The sequence below is a fragment of the Delphinus delphis genome, chromosome 4 (assembly GCF_949987515.2).
Source record: "Delphinus delphis chromosome 4, mDelDel1.2, whole genome shotgun sequence".
NCBI classification, from domain to species: domain Eukaryota; kingdom Metazoa; phylum Chordata; class Mammalia; order Artiodactyla; family Delphinidae; genus Delphinus; species Delphinus delphis.
The window spans coordinates 30,422,536-30,445,135 of record NC_082686.1 but is presented as its reverse complement, the minus strand read 5'-3'; the positions used below and the strand labels follow the sequence as shown (position 1 = coordinate 30,445,135).

Sequence of the window (22,600 nt, the reverse complement as noted above, 5' to 3'; positions counted from 1 at the left end):
ATAACAAAAAGTCTAGATTTTATGATTCAGCACATGCCTATCTTTCTAACTTACACTGCCCACCAACCTCATTATCAAGCTACCTGCAGCTCTCCAAATACATAGTGTTTTTAGGTTTCCATTCTTTCCTTTAACAAATGAAGAAATGGATATGCCATAATTGAGCAATTATGTTGAGTGTCCTAAAATATGAAGGCCAGACATTTATATGACCCACAGCGGTTCCTATCATTTTATAAAAATACACCTTGGTTACCAATAGGATTGACAAATCACAATGCTTTGACCTAAATTTCCATATTAACACATTTTATGAAACACATGAGGAAATGGAGAAGACTGATGAGCTAATGCGAAAGGGATGAGCAACATATAAATGGATATTATTTGATCTTCTGTTGCCTCAAATGGCATGAACTGTTGACAGGGCATTAGAAGAAAGAATTTTATTCACTAGCTAAATCCAATTTAGAACTCTTCTTGTTTTCCTCTCTAGGTCAGAAGTATTTTTTTAGCATTTCTCAAAGCTCACTGATTTAAAAATAAAGAAAAATGTAACTGTCATAGTACATTGAAAAAAAATTGTGGTTTAAAATTTTCCCTCTAAAACAGTTTGATTAATTATTAATGATGCAATTAAGAAAGAGAGAAATCCTTTATGTTAAATCAAAGTACAAGATACATGTGTGTTGGGAGCAATTTTAACAATGCTAAGGAGCAGAATAAAGATAAGTTTATATTATACAACAACTATACCTCAATTTAAAAAATAAAAAAAGTTATTTGCTGCTGAGTGGATAGAAGAAAAACTTTTAATTAAAAGTTCTTTATTTTTATTTATATAAGATGAGCCTGGTTTCATTTGAGCGTTTTTCGAAATATGGTACAATTCTCTCAAACTAAAAATTGGAACAATCATGGTCTGATCTTGAATTCCCCATTAATTTATTGCCTTAGTCTTGGTCACCTAACCATCATGGGTTTCATTTTATCTATAAAAAGAAAGAATAATGCATGTTATATTTACTGTAAAGGGATCTGGTGGGGAAAACAATCAATCGAATTGACATTGAAATATTTCAGTATGTTTGAAATGTTCCAGAAATAAGATATTTCAAAATAAAAATGGACAGCAATATTTGTATTCTTGAGGTTCTGTGTATATATTTCAAATCTCACTAAACTGCATTTAATCTGCTTTTTGAAGTAAGTTATAAAAATGAAATTACCTAGCAACTGGCGCAAAATGGCATTGCTAGCAAAAGTTCTAATGCTTATATCTCAAAGTACTTCACATAATAAATTTCTCAAAGCTCATTGATTTAAAAATTTGGGTTTTAGGATTCCTGTAGTTTTTTCCTATTGGACTTACATATTTCAAGCATGGACTGGGTTCCAGATTTCTTGGTACAAAAGCATAAATCAAAAGACTGGATGCGTAAAAGCAAAAGCTTTCATTGTGTTAGCTGAATAAGAAATTGTATGATTTTGTTACTAAAAGATGTTTTCATGTATAAAGGTAATGATACACTGTGAGAATTTCAATACACATATACACAAGTTTTATAATTTAGTGTGATACCATATAGCATGTGAGTATAAGTATCAAAGTTAATTGCAGACATAGACCATGAACTATTATCCGGCACTCTCATCCCAGCTATAAAAAAAAGACGCATGCATCCTGAACTATTTCAATTCTCTTACGTATGAACACCTACTGGTACAAGCAGAAAGTTGAAGAGCACAAACTTTTTTTAAGCTCAGTTATTGCCATCTTATTCACAAATAATTCTTGATAAAGTATTCCTTCAAAATAGAGAATACCAAAATAATTATGACACCAAATCCTCACTTATAAACCAGAAAACAAATCTAACATATTTTGAAATTTGTTCTGGAAAACCATCCAGAAAAACAAAGTTATGGACTCAATGATCAAATAGATGCAAAGCCTTGATGCCTTGATTTACTAGTGCTATTTGGGCTACCTGATTAATAAATAAATATATTTTTAAGTGGCAAGGGCAGGACAAATCCTTAGGTACTGCTGATTACCAAAACTGAGCAAGACCTTCCTCTATATGCACACTTTGTCCCTAAACAGAAATCAGTTCTGTTCTCTGATAAATTTTTTGATAAAAAAATATAGTTGCTGTTGTTGGTATATTTTCCCCTGCATGCCTAGGGTAATGATCCCTGAATTTAACCTGGAAGTAAAAGAGTTAATATAACCTAAAGAGTATATTCTTTTTAAAGTTGCCCAATAAAAGTTAGATTTAAAAAATATATACATGTATATATAATATATTAGTTATATATAAATAAGTAACAGGAATAGGTACAATAATGAATTTATACCTTATATTTGATCCCATGTTACACATAAACTTTTTATTTTAACATCGCCAACCTTAATATTTTATTATATCTCTCATTAATAATTCAAATTTTAAATACGACCAGCATCATCGCCGCCTTGCTTTAATATAATATCATAATACCCACATTGCTTCAATATAAATAAATTTACTGCAACACCTTGGCTATACATTATTTTGACAAGCCTTCTTTGCAGAAGGCAAAGTAAAATTATGCAGAGAGTATTGATTGGTGTATTCTATAGGTATTAAGCATCTATGAGAACAAATCAAAGCTTATTAAAAAAAAATCAAAGTAAAAGCGCATGCCATTTATGAGATTCATTACGTTTACTTACATGCCACTTCCAGAGATGCATTTCGACTCATTGCTTCACCAAGATAGTTCCTTGCAACACACACGTAGCTTCCTTCATCAGGTTTACTTCTGCGCCCATGCACAATGCGCAAGAAGAATAAGGAACCGCTGGGCAGAAGCATCCTGTGGGACCGGGGATCATCCTTGTCAGTCTCCACCCGCTCGCCATCCTTGTACCACTCAATGGTGGGCGTTGGCCGGCCCTCGGCCTTGCAGTTCAACGTGGTGGGCTCTCCCTTAGAGACAATGACATCGGAAGGGTGCTCCACAATCCGCGGGGGAAAGTCTTCCTGGCGAAGACGAGATCCTACAAAATGTGACAGAATGAAGACAAGCTTTAACATTCCTTATCTATAGCTTTTGTTTCACTTAGGTTCACACTGATAAAATTAAACTATTCAATCATTCAAACTGCACTTACTACTATTTTATTTATGTTTCAGTCTTTTGTTCTTTATGCATCTCGTAAGTCATTCCAAGTCCCTTTTGGAACAAGACAATATAGCAGTAAATTAATATGTTAATTCTAATGAGTTAGTTTTAACATGTTCCATGAGTCAGGACAAATAAAAATAAGCATGAAATTTTCTTTTGGAACCAGTAAGTTGCAATGGGTACTAAGATGAGTAAGGTTAATTTCCTGTCTTCAAAGTGCTTACTATGTACTAGGGGAGAAAGCCAAGTGCCTAAAATACACATATAGAAAACGTTTATCATGCTGGCACTGTGCTATCAGAGTCAACACAAAAAAAGACCCGAACATTATGTACAAATAGTAACTCAATTTAACAGATGAGGAAGAAGTTTAATGACATATATTGTCCACGACTGTGGAAGAAGCAAGCAGTAGAGGCAGGATTTGAATCCAGGTATGTCTGACTGAGGAACTCAGGTTAAATCACTATGTTGAAATAAGTGTTGCACGGAGGTCCAAGAAATGTATTACAGGAAAAGATCGGGAAAAGTAATGTCAACTCTAACTAGAGCACAGTGAGAGGCTTCCCCAAAAAAGGTAGCATTTAAATTGAGTTGTAAAGAATGAAAATAATATGTCAACAGAAGGAGAAAGACATTCAGAATGAAGAAATAGCATGAGCAAAAGGACAGAGAAATGACAATATATGTATAAAACATTTCATAATCAGGGAGGAAGTTAACATGGCAGGTGAGGGTAAAAAGCAGTCTTATAGCCGGAGACAAAAGGGCTTAAAATACCACGCTAAGGAGTGTGACTTTTATTCCATACGGCTAACTGATTTTGAGGGAGCAGTGATATGACCATCTGTGTATTAGAAAGGTTCTTTTGGTCTGTACAGTAAAAGATAGATAGTGATGGAGGCAAAAAAGACAGGTGAGAGTTACTTCTATATCCCAGAGAACAATAAAAAGAACCTGACCTTGAAACACTTAAGGTAGAAAAAAGAAGGAAGATATAAGTTATACAGTAAAATAAACACTTGACAGAATTTGGTATTCCATACAGTAAGGAAGAGTGACAGGTACCAATAACTTTCCTGTGGCTACAATGAAAATGGGGCCATTAAAAGTTAGAAGAAATAGGAAGAGAAGGACCTGTTTGGTATTTTAAGATGAAAATTTTGCATAATGTACTGTTTTGAATATTTTAATTTATGAAGTGTCAGAAGCCATTATTTGTGGAAAGGTCCTACCAGCTGCTGCAAATAATTCTAAAGGAGACGGCTGAGAGAACTCTGTCTGGAGACATAATGATAATCTACATACGAGCTTTTAAAAGCTCTTACAATTTTCCAACCAATCACCCAATATTGGCACATTTCTGTTCAATAAACAGAAGTAATATTTACTCATCAATGTTATTCCAGTTAACTTTCAATATTAATTTAAAATTTCTATTTGAATTTAATAAAGGGAATTTAATTTGGTAGTGAATGAACCTTTTCTGAAGAGGATTAACTTTTAAAGGTTGCTGATTACCATTTGTTAGCTCATCAGATGCAAGAAGGAACTTATACATTACAAGTGCTAGGTACCTAAAGCAAGAGTAATTTACACTACACAGGTCAAAATTTTAAGAAAAGAACTAAAGAGACCCAAAGCATTTAAATATGGACAGAAAACCACAACCTGCATCACAGTAATAAAGAAGGTTATATATTGTAAGTACTGAGGCCCTAACACAAATGAGGAACTTATAGAATATAAAAAGTAAGAATTACTTTAAAAAGTAATAAATGAGATCCCAAGTACTTAAATATGAATAACTAATCATAGCTTGCAAATCAGTAGCATATTCCCAAATGTAAAGGTCTGGACACATAGCCATAGAAACTGATACTAAAATGCACCAAGAGTTATATGTCACTTTTCATGTAACAGACATACGGTAGCCACAATCCTCTTGTTTGGATACCTTCCTTGCTCTTCTCTAATCTCCCATATGCAATCATCTACATTCTCCCTAATGCCAAAGTTGTTCTATTATTAAAACTAAGCAAGTTAACTGTCCATGTTTTTAGAGTGCTATTTTCTACATCAAAAAGTTCTCTGCCTTATTAGGCAGTTTGGCCTGAATAAGGCCTGAACAGGACCTGAAATACACTAACACTTATTAAATAAAATATAAAATAATAGACTAATAAGAGAATTAGATGCAAAACATCTAAACTATTTAGCAATAAGATTTAGAATCTAACATGTCCAATAGCACTCAGAGAATTTTACTCACTTATGACTATAACATATGTAAACTATCCTAGTGCTGTTGCATTTGGATATTCTTGTAGTAGTTTTACTCCGCTGTTATAAAAAATTCAAAAGAATATCTACAACCTAAATGTAAGAGGTAAAATTATCAAACAATTAAAAGAAATTACAGGAGCATATTTTTATGATCTTGAGTTAGTCAAAACCTTCATGAATATGACACCAAAATCACATGCAAGAAATATATTTGTTCTTGAAAAAAACATTACAAAAGGAAAAACAACCCACAGAATCAGAAAAAAATTGCAAATCATATATCTGATAGAGGACTTATATCTAGAACATATAAAGAACCCTTACAACTAAATAAAAGTACAAATAACTGAATTTAAAAATGGGCCAAGGATTTGAATAGACATTTATCCAAAAAAGTTAGACAAAAGGTCAGTAAGCACATGAAAAGCTTCTCAACATCATTAGCTATCAGGACAATGAAAATCAAGACCACGAGATATACTTCTCATCCACTAGGATGGCAATAATCCAAAAAGTGTGAAATAACAAGTATTGTCTGGGACGTTGAAAAATTGAGAGCCTCATACATTGCTGGTGGGAATGTAAAATGGTACAGCCACTTTGGAAAACTATCTGGAGTTCCTCAAAAAGTTTTGGAATTAACATATGACCCAGCGATTCCACTGCCTGGTATATACCCAAGAGGAATGAAATCTTATGTCCCCACAAAAACTGTAACATTGATAGCAGCATTATTCATAATAATTTTTTTAAATGGAAAGAACCCAAATGTCCATTAACTGATGAATGCATAAATGAATGTTATATATCCACATAATGGAATATTATTCAGCAATAAAAACGAATGAAGCACCGATACACACTATAACATAAGTGAACACTGAAAATATTATGCTAAGTGAAAGAAGCTAGTCACAACATGATTCCACTTACATAGAAATGTCCAGAATAGTTAAATTCATAGACAAAAAAATAGATTTTCAGTTGTCTAGGGTAGGTAATGGGGGTGAGAGGTGAAGGGGGACTGGAGAATCTTTTGGGGGTGATGAAAATATTCTAAAATTATTTATGGTGATGGTTGTACAACTCCATGAAAATAATAAAAACTATTATATTGTACACTTTAAATGAGTAAAGGATGTATGAATTAATGTCAATAAAGTAGTTTTTTAAAAGTCATAAGTAAAGGCACTGTGAACAAATTTAATACAAGGCATTGTAACAATTCATGTTCATTCTGACCAATAGTTAGGTTATTTTCCTCATTCATAGTTTTAAGTTTAAATGTAATCATCAGGCCAGCAATGGCCAATAGGGCATAAAATAAAGTTAAAAGGTTGTACCAGTCAGATAGATGATTGATAGTCATATAGGTAGGTAGACAGATAGATAGAATGATATGGAGATATGCAAAAACATAGCTGCAATCTAAATTTTAAGATGTTATTAAAAGTGAGGGAATTAATTTAGAACTCCCTTAAATTCAGACATTACACAACAGAACTCCCTTAAATTCAGACATTACACAACAGAACTCCCTTAAATTCAGACATTACACAACTATAGCAGTGACCCTTAAGATGGGTAAGCCTTAGACAGGTTCGTGAATTCTTTGAAATTGTGTATAAAAATGGGTATTCTTGTGTGGACAGGAGGGAGTAGTAGCAAGAGGGGCTACAGATTTCATCAAATTTCCAAAGAGGTCTGAGGCTTTAAAATTATGAAGGGCCACTAAAGTACTAGGATCAAAACAACCCCATTATTTGGTTAAAAAACAAAAACAAAAAAGATAGCTGAGTTGTCAGCCAAAGTCACTGGGGATTCAAAACCCAACAGTAGAGGGGGCTGTTCATCACGTGAAAAGACATGAAACAGTTTAACTTCAAAAGCTTTGATATCCAAGGGCAAATAAGAAATACAGGGTCCCCAGCCCAACCCCAGACCTACAGAATCAGAATCCGCATCTTAACAAGATTCCCTGGCAATGCATATGTGCATTAAAGTTTGAGAAGCACTGCTTTAAACAGTTTTAGTATAACCTTGAGCTAAGGATGGTTTAACATTTTTAGCATGTTGTTAAAAAAAGAGGAGGAAGAAGAATAAAAGAAGCAGAAGGTGAAGGAAGAATGAGACTGTATATTGTCCACAAAGCTTGAAATACTGTAATCTGATCCTCTGCAGAAAAAGTCTGCCAATTCTGCTTTAGAGCACCTGTTTATCAATTTCCATTAATAACTTTAGTTTATTTGTTTATTTTTTTATATAGGACCACAGAACTTTTTTCTCCAGATTTCAGATGAAAAAATATGTCAACAGCAGGAAAATAATATTTTGCTCATGTAATGGGAAATATTCAGGATCTCTATTTGGTCAGATGCGCTAAGCACTGTATCAGAATTACTATCTGCAATTCTAACTTTGCTTGCAGCTAATAGCAAGTCTGGACATTATTTTATATCTCAATTATGAATTGTGCAATAAAATAGTCAAGTTTAATCTAAAACATTTTATTCAACTGTCTTTAGCTATTATAAAGAAACAATGTAAATTAGTCATAGGGTACTATAGGTGAATATCCAAATGTTTATTTTTACTGTCCAAGAAAGTAAGCTATAAAACAGTCAAGTGATTTGTCCATAACTGAACAGCTAGTAGAGGCAGAATTAGAACTCAAGGCCTTTCATCCAAAATGTACTAGGCTTCTGAAAATGCTGGAAGCTTAAGTAAAGAATGCACACTACAATGAGACTAATTACAAAACCCCTTCTAAAATTGATTTCAATAAAATAAGTCAATTTAATGCCTCTAGTCGTAATAAAATCAGAAAACATCTTCCTTGTTTTTTCCAAGTGTGATTCTTAAAGTACCGGCATCAAAATCACCTGGGATATTTTTTTTAATGAAGATTCTTGGTTCCACATTGAACAGAATGCATCAGAAGTTACAAGTGGAAGGATCTAAGAAGCTGCAATTATAGCATGCCTACCAGGAGAAGGGCATGCACTTATATCTGGCTAGATGTAAGCATGCCACAGAAATACCAAATTAGTGAGCTGAATGAAGATGCATCTTTGAATAATGTTCTAAGCACCCAAATTTACATAATGGATTATTTCCGCTTCTCAGAGACTCTCAAACAATGATTTTGTAATGATTTTAGTAAAATATTTAATAAAAAACAAATTGAATGGTTTATTAGTGCTTGAAACTTTAAAGAATTGGAGGTGAAGTATAAAATCATAATTTGTGAATATATTTAAATTTAGTTTTATTTAGTCAATAACCACTCATTTGCAGTGAGTGCTACAGAACTGCTGTTTTCAGAAGTGATTTCAATTACATAATATAGTAAAGGAGGATAAAGCACTGAGAACACCTGTTGATTTCATTTCACATATTTGAAAGTAAACTTCTTCTGTCTCCTTATTCAGTTGGAATATAATATTTCCTTGGACTAAGCTTTATTTTTCATTCACATACTAGATAGCATATCTAGCTAAGCAACACATTTCAAACTTCTCTGAATTTTCCCTCCAGCAAAATTTCTATGCAGTGTCTGTTTTTCTTTTTCTTAAAAACGTATGTAATATACATTGTGTCCTAGTTCATAATAAGTATGTTTGTTTTAACAAAATATTTTCCAAAAAATTTAGTAAAATAAAGCCAGCGAGATATTCTATGATTACTCCAGATCTGAGTGTGACCAGAGATTCTTCCTGAAGTTATCCCTCCCCCAGTTCGAGAGGTACCTAGTGCAACATGAAAAAGTGAAGGCTGGATGACCCATCACAAAAAAGAGGTGGTGTGGTAGGAATAAAGGAATGGGTTACTGACCAGCAAATATTTATGCCTCACTTTTACCAGGTACAAATCAGAACACCAATATCTCAAGAGTTGGTTTAGATGATTAAAAGAAATCATATATATAGATCACCAGGACATGTGGTAAGCATCCAGTGTACCTGATATTTCCCGTCTATAATCTATTACAAATATTCTTTCCAGGGCTTCCCTGGTGGCGCAGTGGTTGAGAGTCCGCCTGCCGATGCAGGGGATGCGGGTTCGTGCCCCGGTCCGGGAAGATCCCACATGCCGCGGAGCGGCTGGGCCCGTGAGCCATGGCCACTGAGCCTGCACGTCCGGAGCCTGTGCTCCGCAACGGGAGAGGCCACAACAGTGAGAGGCCCGCGTACCGCAAAAAAAAAAAAAAAAAAAAAAAAAAAAAAAAATATATATATATATATATATATATATATATATATATATATATATATATATATATATATATATATTCCTTCCAAAATTTGCCCCTTAAAACGAATCACACTGACAGGTTCCTCCTTTTTGAGGTCATTCTTGTATTAATTTTTTCTGCATGGTAAATTTTAGCTAGACCATGCTGATTGCTTTACACTAGATTTCAAAAGGATTAAAGCCGTTACTGCTTTCCATTTTACCAGAATAAATCCTATTCAAAATTTCTCCATAGAAAGAAACATATCTCAGTGCCACTACTAATGCTGTCCACATTTATTAGTGAGCTAATGTCATTTGTAATGCAATGGAGTTAATTAATAACTCCATCAAGTCTGTCCTTAGAACTGTTCCATCCTTGAATTCTTCATAATGATTAAGTTCCAGTGTACTTCCCTTATCAGTGGGGGAAATAGAAGAGGGATACAAGAAACTTCTTTTTCCTAGGAGTCCTATGATGCGATAAGATGTGGTGAGAAAGCTAATGTTTGGAAAACACAAAGACTGTTTTATCCATTTGAACCTTACTGAAATTCTCTCAGGAGATGATCTAATTTAGCAATGAACTAAATACATTTGTAAGATTCTCATTTCTTCTGGAAGCACAGCAGTGTTAAAAATAAGTTTAAATTAGAGAGGACATCAAAATTAAATTGAGGCCTGAAATACTACTTATTACAAAAATTCTAAATGGCTTTTTTTTTTAGATTCTTTTCCCATGTAGGCCATTACTGAGTACTGAGTAGAGTTCACTGTGCTATACAGCAGGCTCTTATTAGTTATCTATTTTATACATAGTAGTGTATATATGTCAGTCGCAATCTCCCAATTTATCCACTCCCTATCCCCTAGTGACCATAAGATTGTTTTCTATATCCATGACTCTACTTCTGTTTTGTAAATAAATTCATCTGTACCCTATTTTTAGATTCCACATATAAGCAATATCATATGACATTTGTATTTCTGTGTCTGACTTACTTCACTCAGTATGATAATCTCTAGGTCTATCCACATCTCTACAAATGACCCAATTTTGTTTCTTTTTATGACTTAGTAATATTCCATTATATCTATGTACCGCATCTTCTTTATCTATTCGTCTGTTGATGAACATTTAGGTTGCCTCTATGTCTTGGCTATTGTAGTGTTGCAATGAACATTGGGGTGCATGTATCTTTTTGAATTATGGTTTACTCTGGGTTATGCCCAGGAGTAGGACCGCTGGGTTATACGGTAGTTCTATTTTTTGTTTTTTAAGGAACGTCCATACTGTTCTCCATAGTGGCTATACCAATTTACATTCCCACCAAGAGTGTAGGAGGGTTCCCTTTTCTCCACACCATCTCCAGAATTTATTGTTTGTAGATTTTTTGATGATGGCCATTCTGACTGGTGTGAGGTGATATCTCACTGCAGTTTTGATTTGCATTTCTGTAATAATTAGTGATGTTGAGCATCTTTCATGTGCTTTTTGGCCATCTGTATGGCTTCTTTGGAGACACATCTATTTAGATCCATTTTTTGATTTTTTTTTTTTTTGATATTGAGCTGCATGAGCTATTTGTATATTTTGGAGATTAATCCTTATTTTGGTGCTAACTGGCTTTTTAATGTCATAAAACTAAAGGGTGTGAAAGGAAAATGACAAAGATTAAAGACATTTCTTGTCAAACTTGGCAGCCTTAATTCTGTAAGTTTCAGTTGTACAATATGGCATCTAGTATCGTCCCTATGTATACAGTCTTCCAGGTCCAACAGGCAAAACATTGAGCTACGAGAAGACCCTCTTGTCCCAAACCCCATTTTAGAGTTGAGAAGGAGAAAGAAAAAGAGAAGCAAATAATTGAAGTTTCTTTCCCCAAAGCTGAGACTAGAACACTTTGCCTTAGCTGGGAGTCCATTTCCAGGATAACTTTTTCTTCTCTGTCTCTCCTCCTTCTTACCCATATTTTGGGTAAGTCTAAAATAGAAAGTCCCAAGTACTAGATTTCAGTTATTGGGTTTTTTTGTTTGTTTTGGTTTGGCTTCTTTTTTCCTTGGGCATTGTTTGTTAGGTGTGTAACCTTAAGCAAGTTACCTAAACTTCCTCATGGTACCATTTCTTCATCCCCAAACTGAGGCAACTAGAAGAGTAAGTTGCTACAGGTTCATCGTTTTATAACATGATACACTTTTTATGGCTGTCACAACATAATGGACATAGCCATAGGAAAAGATAATAGGGAGCAAGTTAAATTTATTACCACAGAGCAAATTTTTAAAGATATACACTATAGATTAATGTTCATACTTTTAATATAAGTAGAGATTAGAAAGGTTTGCCCTTGATAGGTCTTATGTCTACTATCAAAAAGCAGTGGTTGCCAAAATACCTTCTTAGAGCACCCTCCAAAGGTTAACAATGATTTAAAAGCTTTTGTTTAAAAAGCAGCTCGTGTAACTTAGAATTTATTCTTAAATTCTAAATTAAGAATTTATTCTTAAATTTATTGTTAAATTTACTTACATTGCCAATAAATACATGGTGCTACAAATCATTTAAACCAAACACCAACCGGTAAAACATAGATACTTACCTTAAAAGTAAATTGTTTATTTAAAATATAAACCATCAATTATTTATAATATAATCTTAGTCAAAGATATTAAAATTTCCTTCCTTACTCAGGGTGAGTAGCTGCTATTTCAGGATAAGGTAACTAAGGCAGCTTTCATAAAACTTTTCTCTGAATTTCACAACTGTATTTCTGGTCTTTATCAGTGTATCCTTAGCAGAAATTACTGAAAATATTGAAAGTGGAACACATTTTCCCTCTTTGTTTCCCCACCACCTCATGTTATTCAGTACCCTTGTTACATAAGTTTTTAATTGCTTAACACAGTAATTCATTTTCTGGCTGCCTGTATCCAGTGCAGTGAGCCACTGACCTCTTGTGAGCAGGTGGGCCTAGGTCACAGAACACCAGACGGAACACATCCAGACGGAAGGCAGGACTGGTTTGGGCAAGTTAAAACCAGTCGCAGAAAGCAATCAAAAACAGGGGTTAAACACATGAGAATATCTATATAAAACTGAAGAGAAATTTCGAAACCACCAGTCTCTAAGTTTCCAGTAAGTTTTTAGTAGTGATTTACTCCTGAGAAATAAAAAATTAATTTCCTACTTTATAAATTCATTTTCCAACAATTCAGTGCGGAGCCAACGTATTAACCTGGACACTCATCCAAAACTATTTCAAATCAATTTGCTTCATCTTACCATGGTTGAAGTCATTCTTTAAAGAGTGATTTGCCACCAAATCAGAGGTTTTCATGGGTTATGCAGATTTGCCTTATGGTGACAAAAACAATCTGTATTCCAGAAAGATATCTTTGAAATTTAGCTTCTTACTGTCGTATTTATAATATTTTGATGTGGTTTTAAAATTGCATTTGGCTTTGCAAAAGATGATGCAATGAAACAATCTCCAACCTCATTCAATTGTTTAATAATGTTTAATTTTCTAAAAACTATCAATATTTATTTGGTGGAGACTATGAATGGGTTTCCAGAAAAGGGCATTCTCCTTACATAAACTCCTAATGGACTGATAACATTTTGGCTTTCTATTCTACTTCCTAAGCAATATATTCTGAAAATGCTGTGGCAGTAGCATTAATCTTAGTAACTGCAGAGTCAAAGGTCCCAGGGTCAGTGTCAGAAAACACCATTCCTACTAGCACTGATACTTTACACCTGTGCTAATAAGCTCTGTTAAATATTTAGTTTCTGATAAATTTGCCTAAAACTCGACATATTTTCCTCTAATCTGAAATGTTTTATTATAAATTTAAATTGAAATTCAATAACCCTAGTTAAAATTGCAAACATCATTTACTATATAGTAACTAAGGCTTTTTTAAACAGAACTGAGAATGTTAATACAATCCAGAAACTTTCTTTAAAGAATAATGGCTAAGTCATTACCCCCAAAATTATAGCTGTCATAAGCCAAATGTATTAGCTGCATCGTCTCCAAGTCATACACACAATGACTGGTTTTAGACTTGTTCATTTCCAACGGACATCCAACTGCAATTTGGCCTAACATATGAAATCGCATTGCGTTACACCATTATCTTTTTAAATATGGTTCTTAAACCAGGGATTACCTTATGTGGAATAGAGGTAAAACATGGAATAGAGGATGACATCTCAGATATTGGGGGTAAAATTTTGTTTGCATGCACGTTTTTAAGAAATAACAAAGCAGATCTTTGACAGCTGATATAGATTTTCTGTCTTTAAGAAGACTCTGACTTGCAATTGCTCTTGTCCAAGTGTGAGACAGGAGTATGAAATCAGGCAAGTTTCCTACCCTCACCACACTTTGGTTTCCATATCTATAAAACATAGAAGTACCAACCTAATATTGTTGTGAAGACTACATGAGATTTTTCCATGTGCTGAGCACACAGTAAGCACTCAGTGAATGTTCACTACTATTAGTGTTACTATAATGTATAATTCTTTTATTAGTATAACCTCTATCACTATACTCAAAGGAATTTGTGATCCCATAAAGCTAAAGACTACCATCTATAAAATATAGTCGAGGCTTCCCTGGTGGCGCAGTGGTTGAGAGTCCGCCTGCCGACGCAGGGGATGCGGGTTCGTGCCCTGGTCCAGGAAGATCCCATATGCTGCGGAGCAGCTGGGCCCGTGAGCCATGGTCGCTGAGGCTATGCTCCGCAATGGGAGAGGCCACAACAGTGAGAGGCCCGCGTACCGCAAAAAAAAAAAAAAAAAATACAGTTTCTGCCTATCTCTCTATTGTGATTTTCTACTACTGCCTGTTCTTACCTACCAAATCAAAGGTCATTCTGAATAATATACCTTACCTACATTTCCCTAAAGGCTCCATGTTTTCAACAACTCTGCACCTTAGGTTTGTCACATACACTATCAAGTTCTAAAGATGAAAATATTAGGTGCTCAATCAATATTATATATAAATGCATGAATAAATATATCACTTTTGCTATTCTTTCCGTGGAGCTATAGCAACTAAAGAATACTTCTACTGTAGTTCATGACAAATTGGATGTGTGAGACTTTAGTACCAGGCATTACTGTCTAGGCATGCTGAAGAAATTACCTACAAATTATATTCATTGGAATTTAATCAAATATCAATGTTTAATAATTCTTTGTGTGTCCTTAAATATTTTATTGAAATAGGTTATACCAATACTGATGATTTTTCTTTATGTAAATCTTGAAACCACTGCGTGATTAATACATGGGAAGGATCTATTTTTTGGTGACTTTTCCATTATAAATTTAACGAGAATTAAGGACTATCAAAAGAATCTTTTCGAGGGCACAATAACATGACTGAAGTTAAATGAAAAACAGGAATGGGAGCATTATCAGAACACTGTCTGAAATTAACCCTTACCAGTAGTTTAAAGCGGTGGTGATAAAACCATTTTCTCACTTTTAAAGTAACATATTTCTTCCTCGAAGTCTCTAAATTACAGTTCTGTGAAATTATGTATCCTTAAAATAAGGCTAAGATCTCTTGCGATTAAAAAATAAAATAAAAAGACAAGTCAAAGGTGGGTACAGCAATCCCAAAGATGAAAAGATTTTCTCTTGCATAGTAGGAACAGCCATATTGTATTTAGTTTTTTTAATGTTGTACAATGGACTGATGTTGTACAATGTTGTAATTCTTTTTCTGAAGCCTATACCTTGGAGAGTAAAGGAGGTTTATAAAGGTATCTGAACACAACTGATACTTATTGCTTTGTCTTTGACGATCAAGCTCAGAGTGAATGAGCTTTCACAGTTGACCAAACCGAATGGAAGTGACAGCATCACATTTCTGTGGAGGTATTTGCAATATAGGCACCTAAATTCACTGTTGAAGTGTTTATTCCACTACAAACACCTTGAACAAGATTTTGATCCAGAAGAGGTTGAAAAAGAAGCCATGTTTAATCAGTTGCAAACAGTTCTTAGGCTTGGAATTGAATGTTTTCAAATCTTTAGCATGCTGTCGAAAAATTTCAAAGGTGTCATTTTGTCCTTCGCTTTATGCATTGCATTAAAATAATAAATAAATAAATGTAAATCTAAGTTAGTCTCTAAGAAAAAAAGATTGACTTAGTAAATCACAATGATTCTGATACAACTTCTGTCGTAAGGCGTACAAATGGTTAGTTACATTTAGACTGAAAATCAGAGTAGCTTTAGCCTAGCAGATAAAGAATATGAGTTACCTTAATTATCAGGATACTTTTCACTTGGGGATCTACTTTCTCTTCATTTTTGTTTATTTATGCTATCTGTTGATGCCTTTAAAAAATGAGTGATTTAATAAAACTTTAAATTTCCTTTCAAGGGATGTCTTCTGTTTCAGAGTGAAATGACCACCAGATAACATCATTGCTGCAACAGGAATACTGAGTGTAGTTTTCAGTTAAAAGAGCTTGTCTGCATAGAGAAAAACGAGCTTGTTTTTCTGCTGGATGGAGAAAAGCAGCAAATGGGAGTGCTATAAATATTTTTAAATGATCTTTTTCTGCTTGAATTATGTTTCACTAAAATACATCAGAGACTCAATTCCTTGGGTCTCTCAAAAAACGGCTGCAGTTTCTAGAGAACTTATGAAAAGTGTTATTTTCCACTCATTTCATTTACTTTGAAGCCTTATCAGATGAGGGATCAAATGAAACCGATCATCCCCAGGTTTTCCCAGGTTATTACCATAAGGACACGGAATTAACCTCCATCCAGCCACTCTCAAAATGCAATGCTTTCTTGTCGCAAAGCAAAAGAAGTGGAACACAAAGAATTATTCTGGATTATGTTGAAGGGAAAGAAAGACAGGCAGAGGAATAAAAAAGTATAGAGTTATCGTAATTGTGAAAGACAAGAATAACAATAGCTTAGAATAGGGTGGTTATTTTTTTAAATGTAGGAAGTTGCTTTTACAGTCAAGTACTCAATACATCAAACTCTGACAAGTTGGATTTTATAAAAAAGCAACAACTGAAAATCTGGAAGAAAATGAAAGGTGTATGAATTTTAAAAGAGTATAATGATGTTTGCTTAATATTCCAGGTAGGTATACTACTTTCAAAAGAGGCAATAATAACTGTATTGGGGTTTTTTTTTGTATGAGATATGCAAACTGTTGTTGACATTTAAAAAATAAAGAACACTGTTACTGGGTACTTTTGTTATCAATTTCTATCACTAGGGAGAAAAAATCTTTGAGTTACATGTAAAATACTAAACTAGAAGTTTGAATTAAGTCAAATAATTTCTGACTCAATAGTTAAGGAGTCCTAAGACCTCAGCTCTTCTCTTCAGTGTATGGGGACTCATTCCCTCTCACTGTGTCAGGTATCGTTTCTATGACAACAAGAGCCAAATCTCTAGTTTAGTATCTCCAGTTAAGGAAAGCTCTAGGCTTGTTTCAGGTGCCTGCGGAATGCTCATTCATAACCTCAAATTCTGTGTCTCTCAAAATGGATCCCTCGCCTCTCTCCTGTCCCATACCTCATCCTTCTCTTCTTCCTGACATACTTCCACCTTTCTTCAAGTCCCTAATACTAAAAGTCTTAGTTGTAGGGTTTAACCCCTCAATCTCTTTCATATCCACTTAGGCATAGATTCCTGTGGATTCTTCCTTCTTTTTCTCCCTTTATGTCTACTGCTCACTTCCATCCCTCTCTAGGCTCAATTTCACAATATCATTATTCCAAAAGCCTCAGAGTTTCTCAGTTCCAAGTACATTCTTATTCTTTTCCCTCATCATTCTATACCTAGAAAAATATATTCGGATTTTAGAGAGCTAGGTGTAACTTTCCTTTAAGCAAACAAAGAAGTAGGTTAGCCAGCTAAATCTTTTCAAACTTGCACAGAGTGCTCTAAATTCTTTTCACTCCCTTGGCCAGTAAAACTCCATCTATTCAGCCAGCTGAGTTACAAATTGCACTCTTCTAAGTCCAGCTTATGCAGCCAGGATTAAGCAAATTGCCTTGTGAGTTTTACGATGAAGCACAAAACTCTGAACCGTCATGCCAAGGCTCGGCATTTATTTGGACAGCATTTACTCATGCTGCCACGATGTCTTTGCAACACTGATTTATAGTCAAAGGTGCCAGAACATCATTTACTGTATTAAAGCTTGGCTGTGTTTCTCCATTTTCTGAGTTCACTGCACATTTGAAAAAAATATGTTGACTGCAGGGGAAAAAATGAGATGCAGAACCCTTACTTACTGAGGTAGCTTATACCTGATAAATGTATCTAAACTGCCCACACTGAAATCAGGCCTATAGAACAGCTTCGTCACGTGAATCCTGAAATGATGATGCAGGCATTGATAAAATCAGGCTGATTTTTTTTCTATTTTACTTATGAGTACCTTTAAATATAAAATAAAGAAATACCACCTAGTAAATAAGCACCTTAATTTAATTTCTAAACATTCCCTGTGAGATAATTAGCAAAAAAATAAGAAAAAAAAAAGACTGTAGTAGCTTCAATGTAGTTAACACGCATTCACCAACCTCACTATTTATATGTCTACTACGTGAAGTTTGAACTCAAATGTACAAAAACAATTCACAGTGAAAATACACCCACTGTCTAAAGTCTATCAACAATCAGGAAATGGAGGAGGTTGTATATCTGTTGTCATTAGTTTACAACCAAGTGATTTCTTTAATTATCCTCAATGGGCTCAACAAGGTATTAAACACCCAATGATCAGTCACGGAAACAAAGGCATGAATAAGAGCACAATGTCTGACTTTGCCAGGCTCAATGAGCACCACCTTGATGTACTGATGGTTCTTAATGAAGACAACCGCCACCAATTAGACAACTGACAATTAGCTTGAAAACTAAAGTGTCAAAACAGGAACAAGGGACTGACCCCTGAATACTAAATTATTTTTAGGTGGCATTTAACGTCTCACAACAGCAAAAGACAGATTTTAGGGGTTGCTCTTCACTACAACGAGGAATTCTGCTTTACACTTTACATTTTGCAGGTTTACATGTTAGCTTTCTTTTCACTCTTCTAAATTTTGCTGGAATCTAGCTTGATACACTATTTCATTATGATTAACTTGTATCAATGAACATACAATTAGAAAGATGGGCCACAAGCAATATTTAAACATAGGATCTAAGCAGATAGTTCATAGATTCTGGATTTAGACAGGCCTCAGGTTTAGTTCTGGCTCCTAGAGGGCAGGTTATTTCTTAAGTAGAAGATATGAGTGTCACATTATTTAGCCAATATTTAGAGTGACTAAAGCTATTTTAGTACCGGGGTCCATCCAATAAGGATTGAGGAGAAGCCCCAGGTCAGCCTGGGGAAGGAGTGGCCATTTTTGTAAATATATCATATAAATAGGAGACACATAGGAAATATATATCATACCCACATATATATATATACACACACACACACACACACATACACACACACACACACACACACACACATATATATATCCATACATATATCTTATTCCCACATCAAGAATATTGCCTGAAGAGATCATTGCCCACAGAATTTTCTTCAAAAAACCAAAAATTTTCAAACACTTAACACACTTTTACACAAGCCACTGCCTTCCCCCACATAAAAAAAGAAAGTCTTTCTGTTTGTACACCAGCCGGCATCCCACATTTGCCTGTACTAGGATTATTTCTGAATGATGTGGCACAACCTTTAATGATATGCTTCTTGCATCACAGGATTCGATGTTCCACTTTTGTCCATCTCATTGCTTTAGTCTCCAGAAGTTGCATTTGCCTGATTATTATTAATACACAGGGGCATTTCTGCATGGCTGTCCTTAGAGCCCACACACTTGGGCTGCCTCAGAAGTAAGATCACCTTTGGATCTCCACTGGCTCTGTTCCCTTGGACGGGATCCAAGACAGAACTGCCTTATGCTGAATTTCACTGCTGTGGCCAGTGGTGTAATAATGAGGTTCCCATGTCAATACACCTTGGATTTTCAAGGGTCGTATTTCCAATATAAGCACAGGCATTTAAAATGATGTGTTTCTTTTAATTTCATGTCATTCAACTTTTTTCTTTCAGGATCAGGTCCAATACTATACACCAAAATGCATAACAGTCAATAACTTGAAATTTCCCATAAACTAGCATAGAGACATCTCACACACACACACGCACACACACACACACACACACGCACACACACACACAGGTATAAACACAGTCACAGAATTATGGGAACAAAATTTTTCTCATTCTTCCCTTCAAGGAGGAATCTGCCACTCAACATTATGTCAAATATTTGAGTCATTAAGCAAAACATATAACTCCAATGGATATCTTATAAAAAACAGAATGTAGAATATATATAATTTTATAATCAAATTAATATAGCCACTCATTTTTAGTGGAACCGTGTCTAGTCATTAACGTAAAACTTCAAATAACTATGTATTTATGAACAGAAATATATGAGCAAAGATTTTCAAGCTTACTGCACTCCTGCCAAAGGCAGTTAGTTGTACGCATGAGGCAAAGGACATAGGTCTACCCCCAGAGTCAACTGTAGCTAGCTCAGCTGAAGAGACCTTTCCGATTCTTGGCAGAATAACAGATTCTCAAGCAGAGAGGGGATAGGGGTGAGATTTTTTCTTCTGTAAGTAACTTAATGAATGAAGTACTAATTAACATTATGGCATTGATAAATGGAGAGAGAGATTAGGGATGTACTCGATATTCAGATCTTCGCAGATGGACGGTCAAAGCCACATTAATTCCTATCTCATTGGAGCATCTGCTTCTCCCATAATCCACTGCCCCTTGGTACAAACAACACAAACTGTTGTGACTCAATTCGATTTATATCAATCTAATTTCTTTTAATCCAATTTGTATTCCAATCTACTACCTTCTAATCACTTAAATCTTCAGCCTCCATCTGGTAAATTTTCTCTCAAAATTAACCGAGCAGATGCCTCTGTGATTGTCTTCCACAGTCAAGCTAATCAGACCCTCGCAGTGGCCTATAGAACCCGCTGAATAGGTACGTGACTTGCGGTGTTGCCCTTCCAGTTACAAAATCTGTGAGGTAGGAAGACCATTTAATATGTCATTAATTGGTTCATTTGCATAACACTGCTTGGGAAGAAGCACTGGACACAAAAGCCAAGAGAAGAAAACTACAGGAAGAAAGCAAAATGCGCTCATTTCTCAAATGAGCTTTACAGTTCAATCTGTCTTCTCTTTAGGTTAACAAACATGGGGTGAGAATACTATTTAATATTGCATGGTCTAAAAAGCTACCTACCCTCTGCAGGATATGGTATTAGGGGAGTTTTGTCTAGTCATCACAAAGTAATACTGAGACCTACCTTTGGTTAACAAACATATTCTTAAAATATGCTTCTGAATTTTGGAGCTATGCACCAATTTATTCACTGGAGCATATGTCATATAAACAGTAAAGCCCCTGGCTAGCACTGACTTCCACTCCCACGGAAGTTCCACTGTGATCCATAATTAACACCACAAATTAAACATCCCCTATGAGAAAGCTGGCAGCACTACCTGTGGAATAAACACCATTCTGGAGACACAGTAATTAACAAAAATGTAAATAAATAAAAGGACCCAAGACATATAAAGACAAACACTATACTGAACTGAAGTGGAACCATTTTTCATAGGAGACTTGGTTTCATTAATTTACAGTCATACTTACACACACAGTGTATCTCGATAATATTTTGAAATATTTTTTTCAAATTTCAAGGTATCATAAATAGAAATACTAAAGTGTTCCATGTGCCCACATAAGGATTTATTCTCAGGAAGCCTTTCGCTATTAGAAAAACTTGAAAAATTAGCATAGAAAATCATTAAATCTATAACATAATCTTAGAGTGAAGAATTCTTGATAAGTCAGCCTCATTAACATTATGAAACAGAAAAATGTCAAAATGCCTTCATAAAGCATAACATAAAGCATAACCAGTTGGATTAAACAATTGAATGTAGAATCTATTTCTATAATTTTGACTAGAGCAAGATATAAAAGGTAAGGCCTCTTGTGGCTGGGTCACTGGGTGTCCAAAATAACCAGAGAAACCCAGGTGGAGAAATCAGAGGGCAACAGCATTGGATCTTCTGGGAAAATGGCAGGACTGGGGAACTGGGGGCACGGTGAGAGACATTGGTCCATCTTTCTATCTCAGCACGAAGATAGTAGGTGACATGCAACCACTCAGTGAATAAAACCAAGCACTTCTGGACCTAGTTCAGTCACAGATTTGATGCTCCAAGCCTCAGTTGTTTCACCTGCAAAGTGGACTGAAAATTATGTCTGCTTTTATCCACTGTATTAAGGATGAACTGAGATCATTCATGTAAAGTACCAATTTTGAATTCTAAGGCACTATATAAATAAATGTAAGACCCCAGAGCAAGGCCATTTAAAAACATGGACTCTGGACTCAAATTTGAGATCCAGACTTACAGTTAGGTTAACTTCAGATAAATTACTAACTTCTCAGTACTTCAATGTAAAATAGTGATAATAATAGCTCCTATCCCATGTTACAAGAAAAAAAAGAATTGACGAAGGTAATATGTCTAGATGAGTAGCTAGAACAAAGTATCTCATGAAAACATAAATGTCAGGTAAAGGATAAAAGCTAAGAAATTTGTCTTTCTATGGCAAGTTCTCAAGTTAATCTAGAGGTGCAGTAACAGTTCAGCAGCTGAAGGTAGTGTCTATTTTCTCAATTGCATTCTTCTTTTCAATAATAGAGGCGAACTAACTTGTAAGGATATAACTGTTTCAAGTGCTGCAATGAGGTCTATCT

General features: G+C 34.8%; 1 protein-coding gene across 1 annotated transcript in view; it reads right to left on the bottom strand.

The window, feature by feature from the left end:
• The window catches only part of ROBO2 (roundabout guidance receptor 2), a 582,138-nt gene that overhangs the window by 519,292 nt on the left and 40,246 nt on the right, over positions 1-22,600 (bottom strand). The window contains exon 2 of the mRNA XM_060010476.1: positions 2,720-3,046. Coding sequence (XP_059866459.1) covers positions 2,720-3,046 — 327 coding nt within the window. The remainder of the gene's footprint in view (positions 1-2,719; positions 3,047-22,600) is intronic.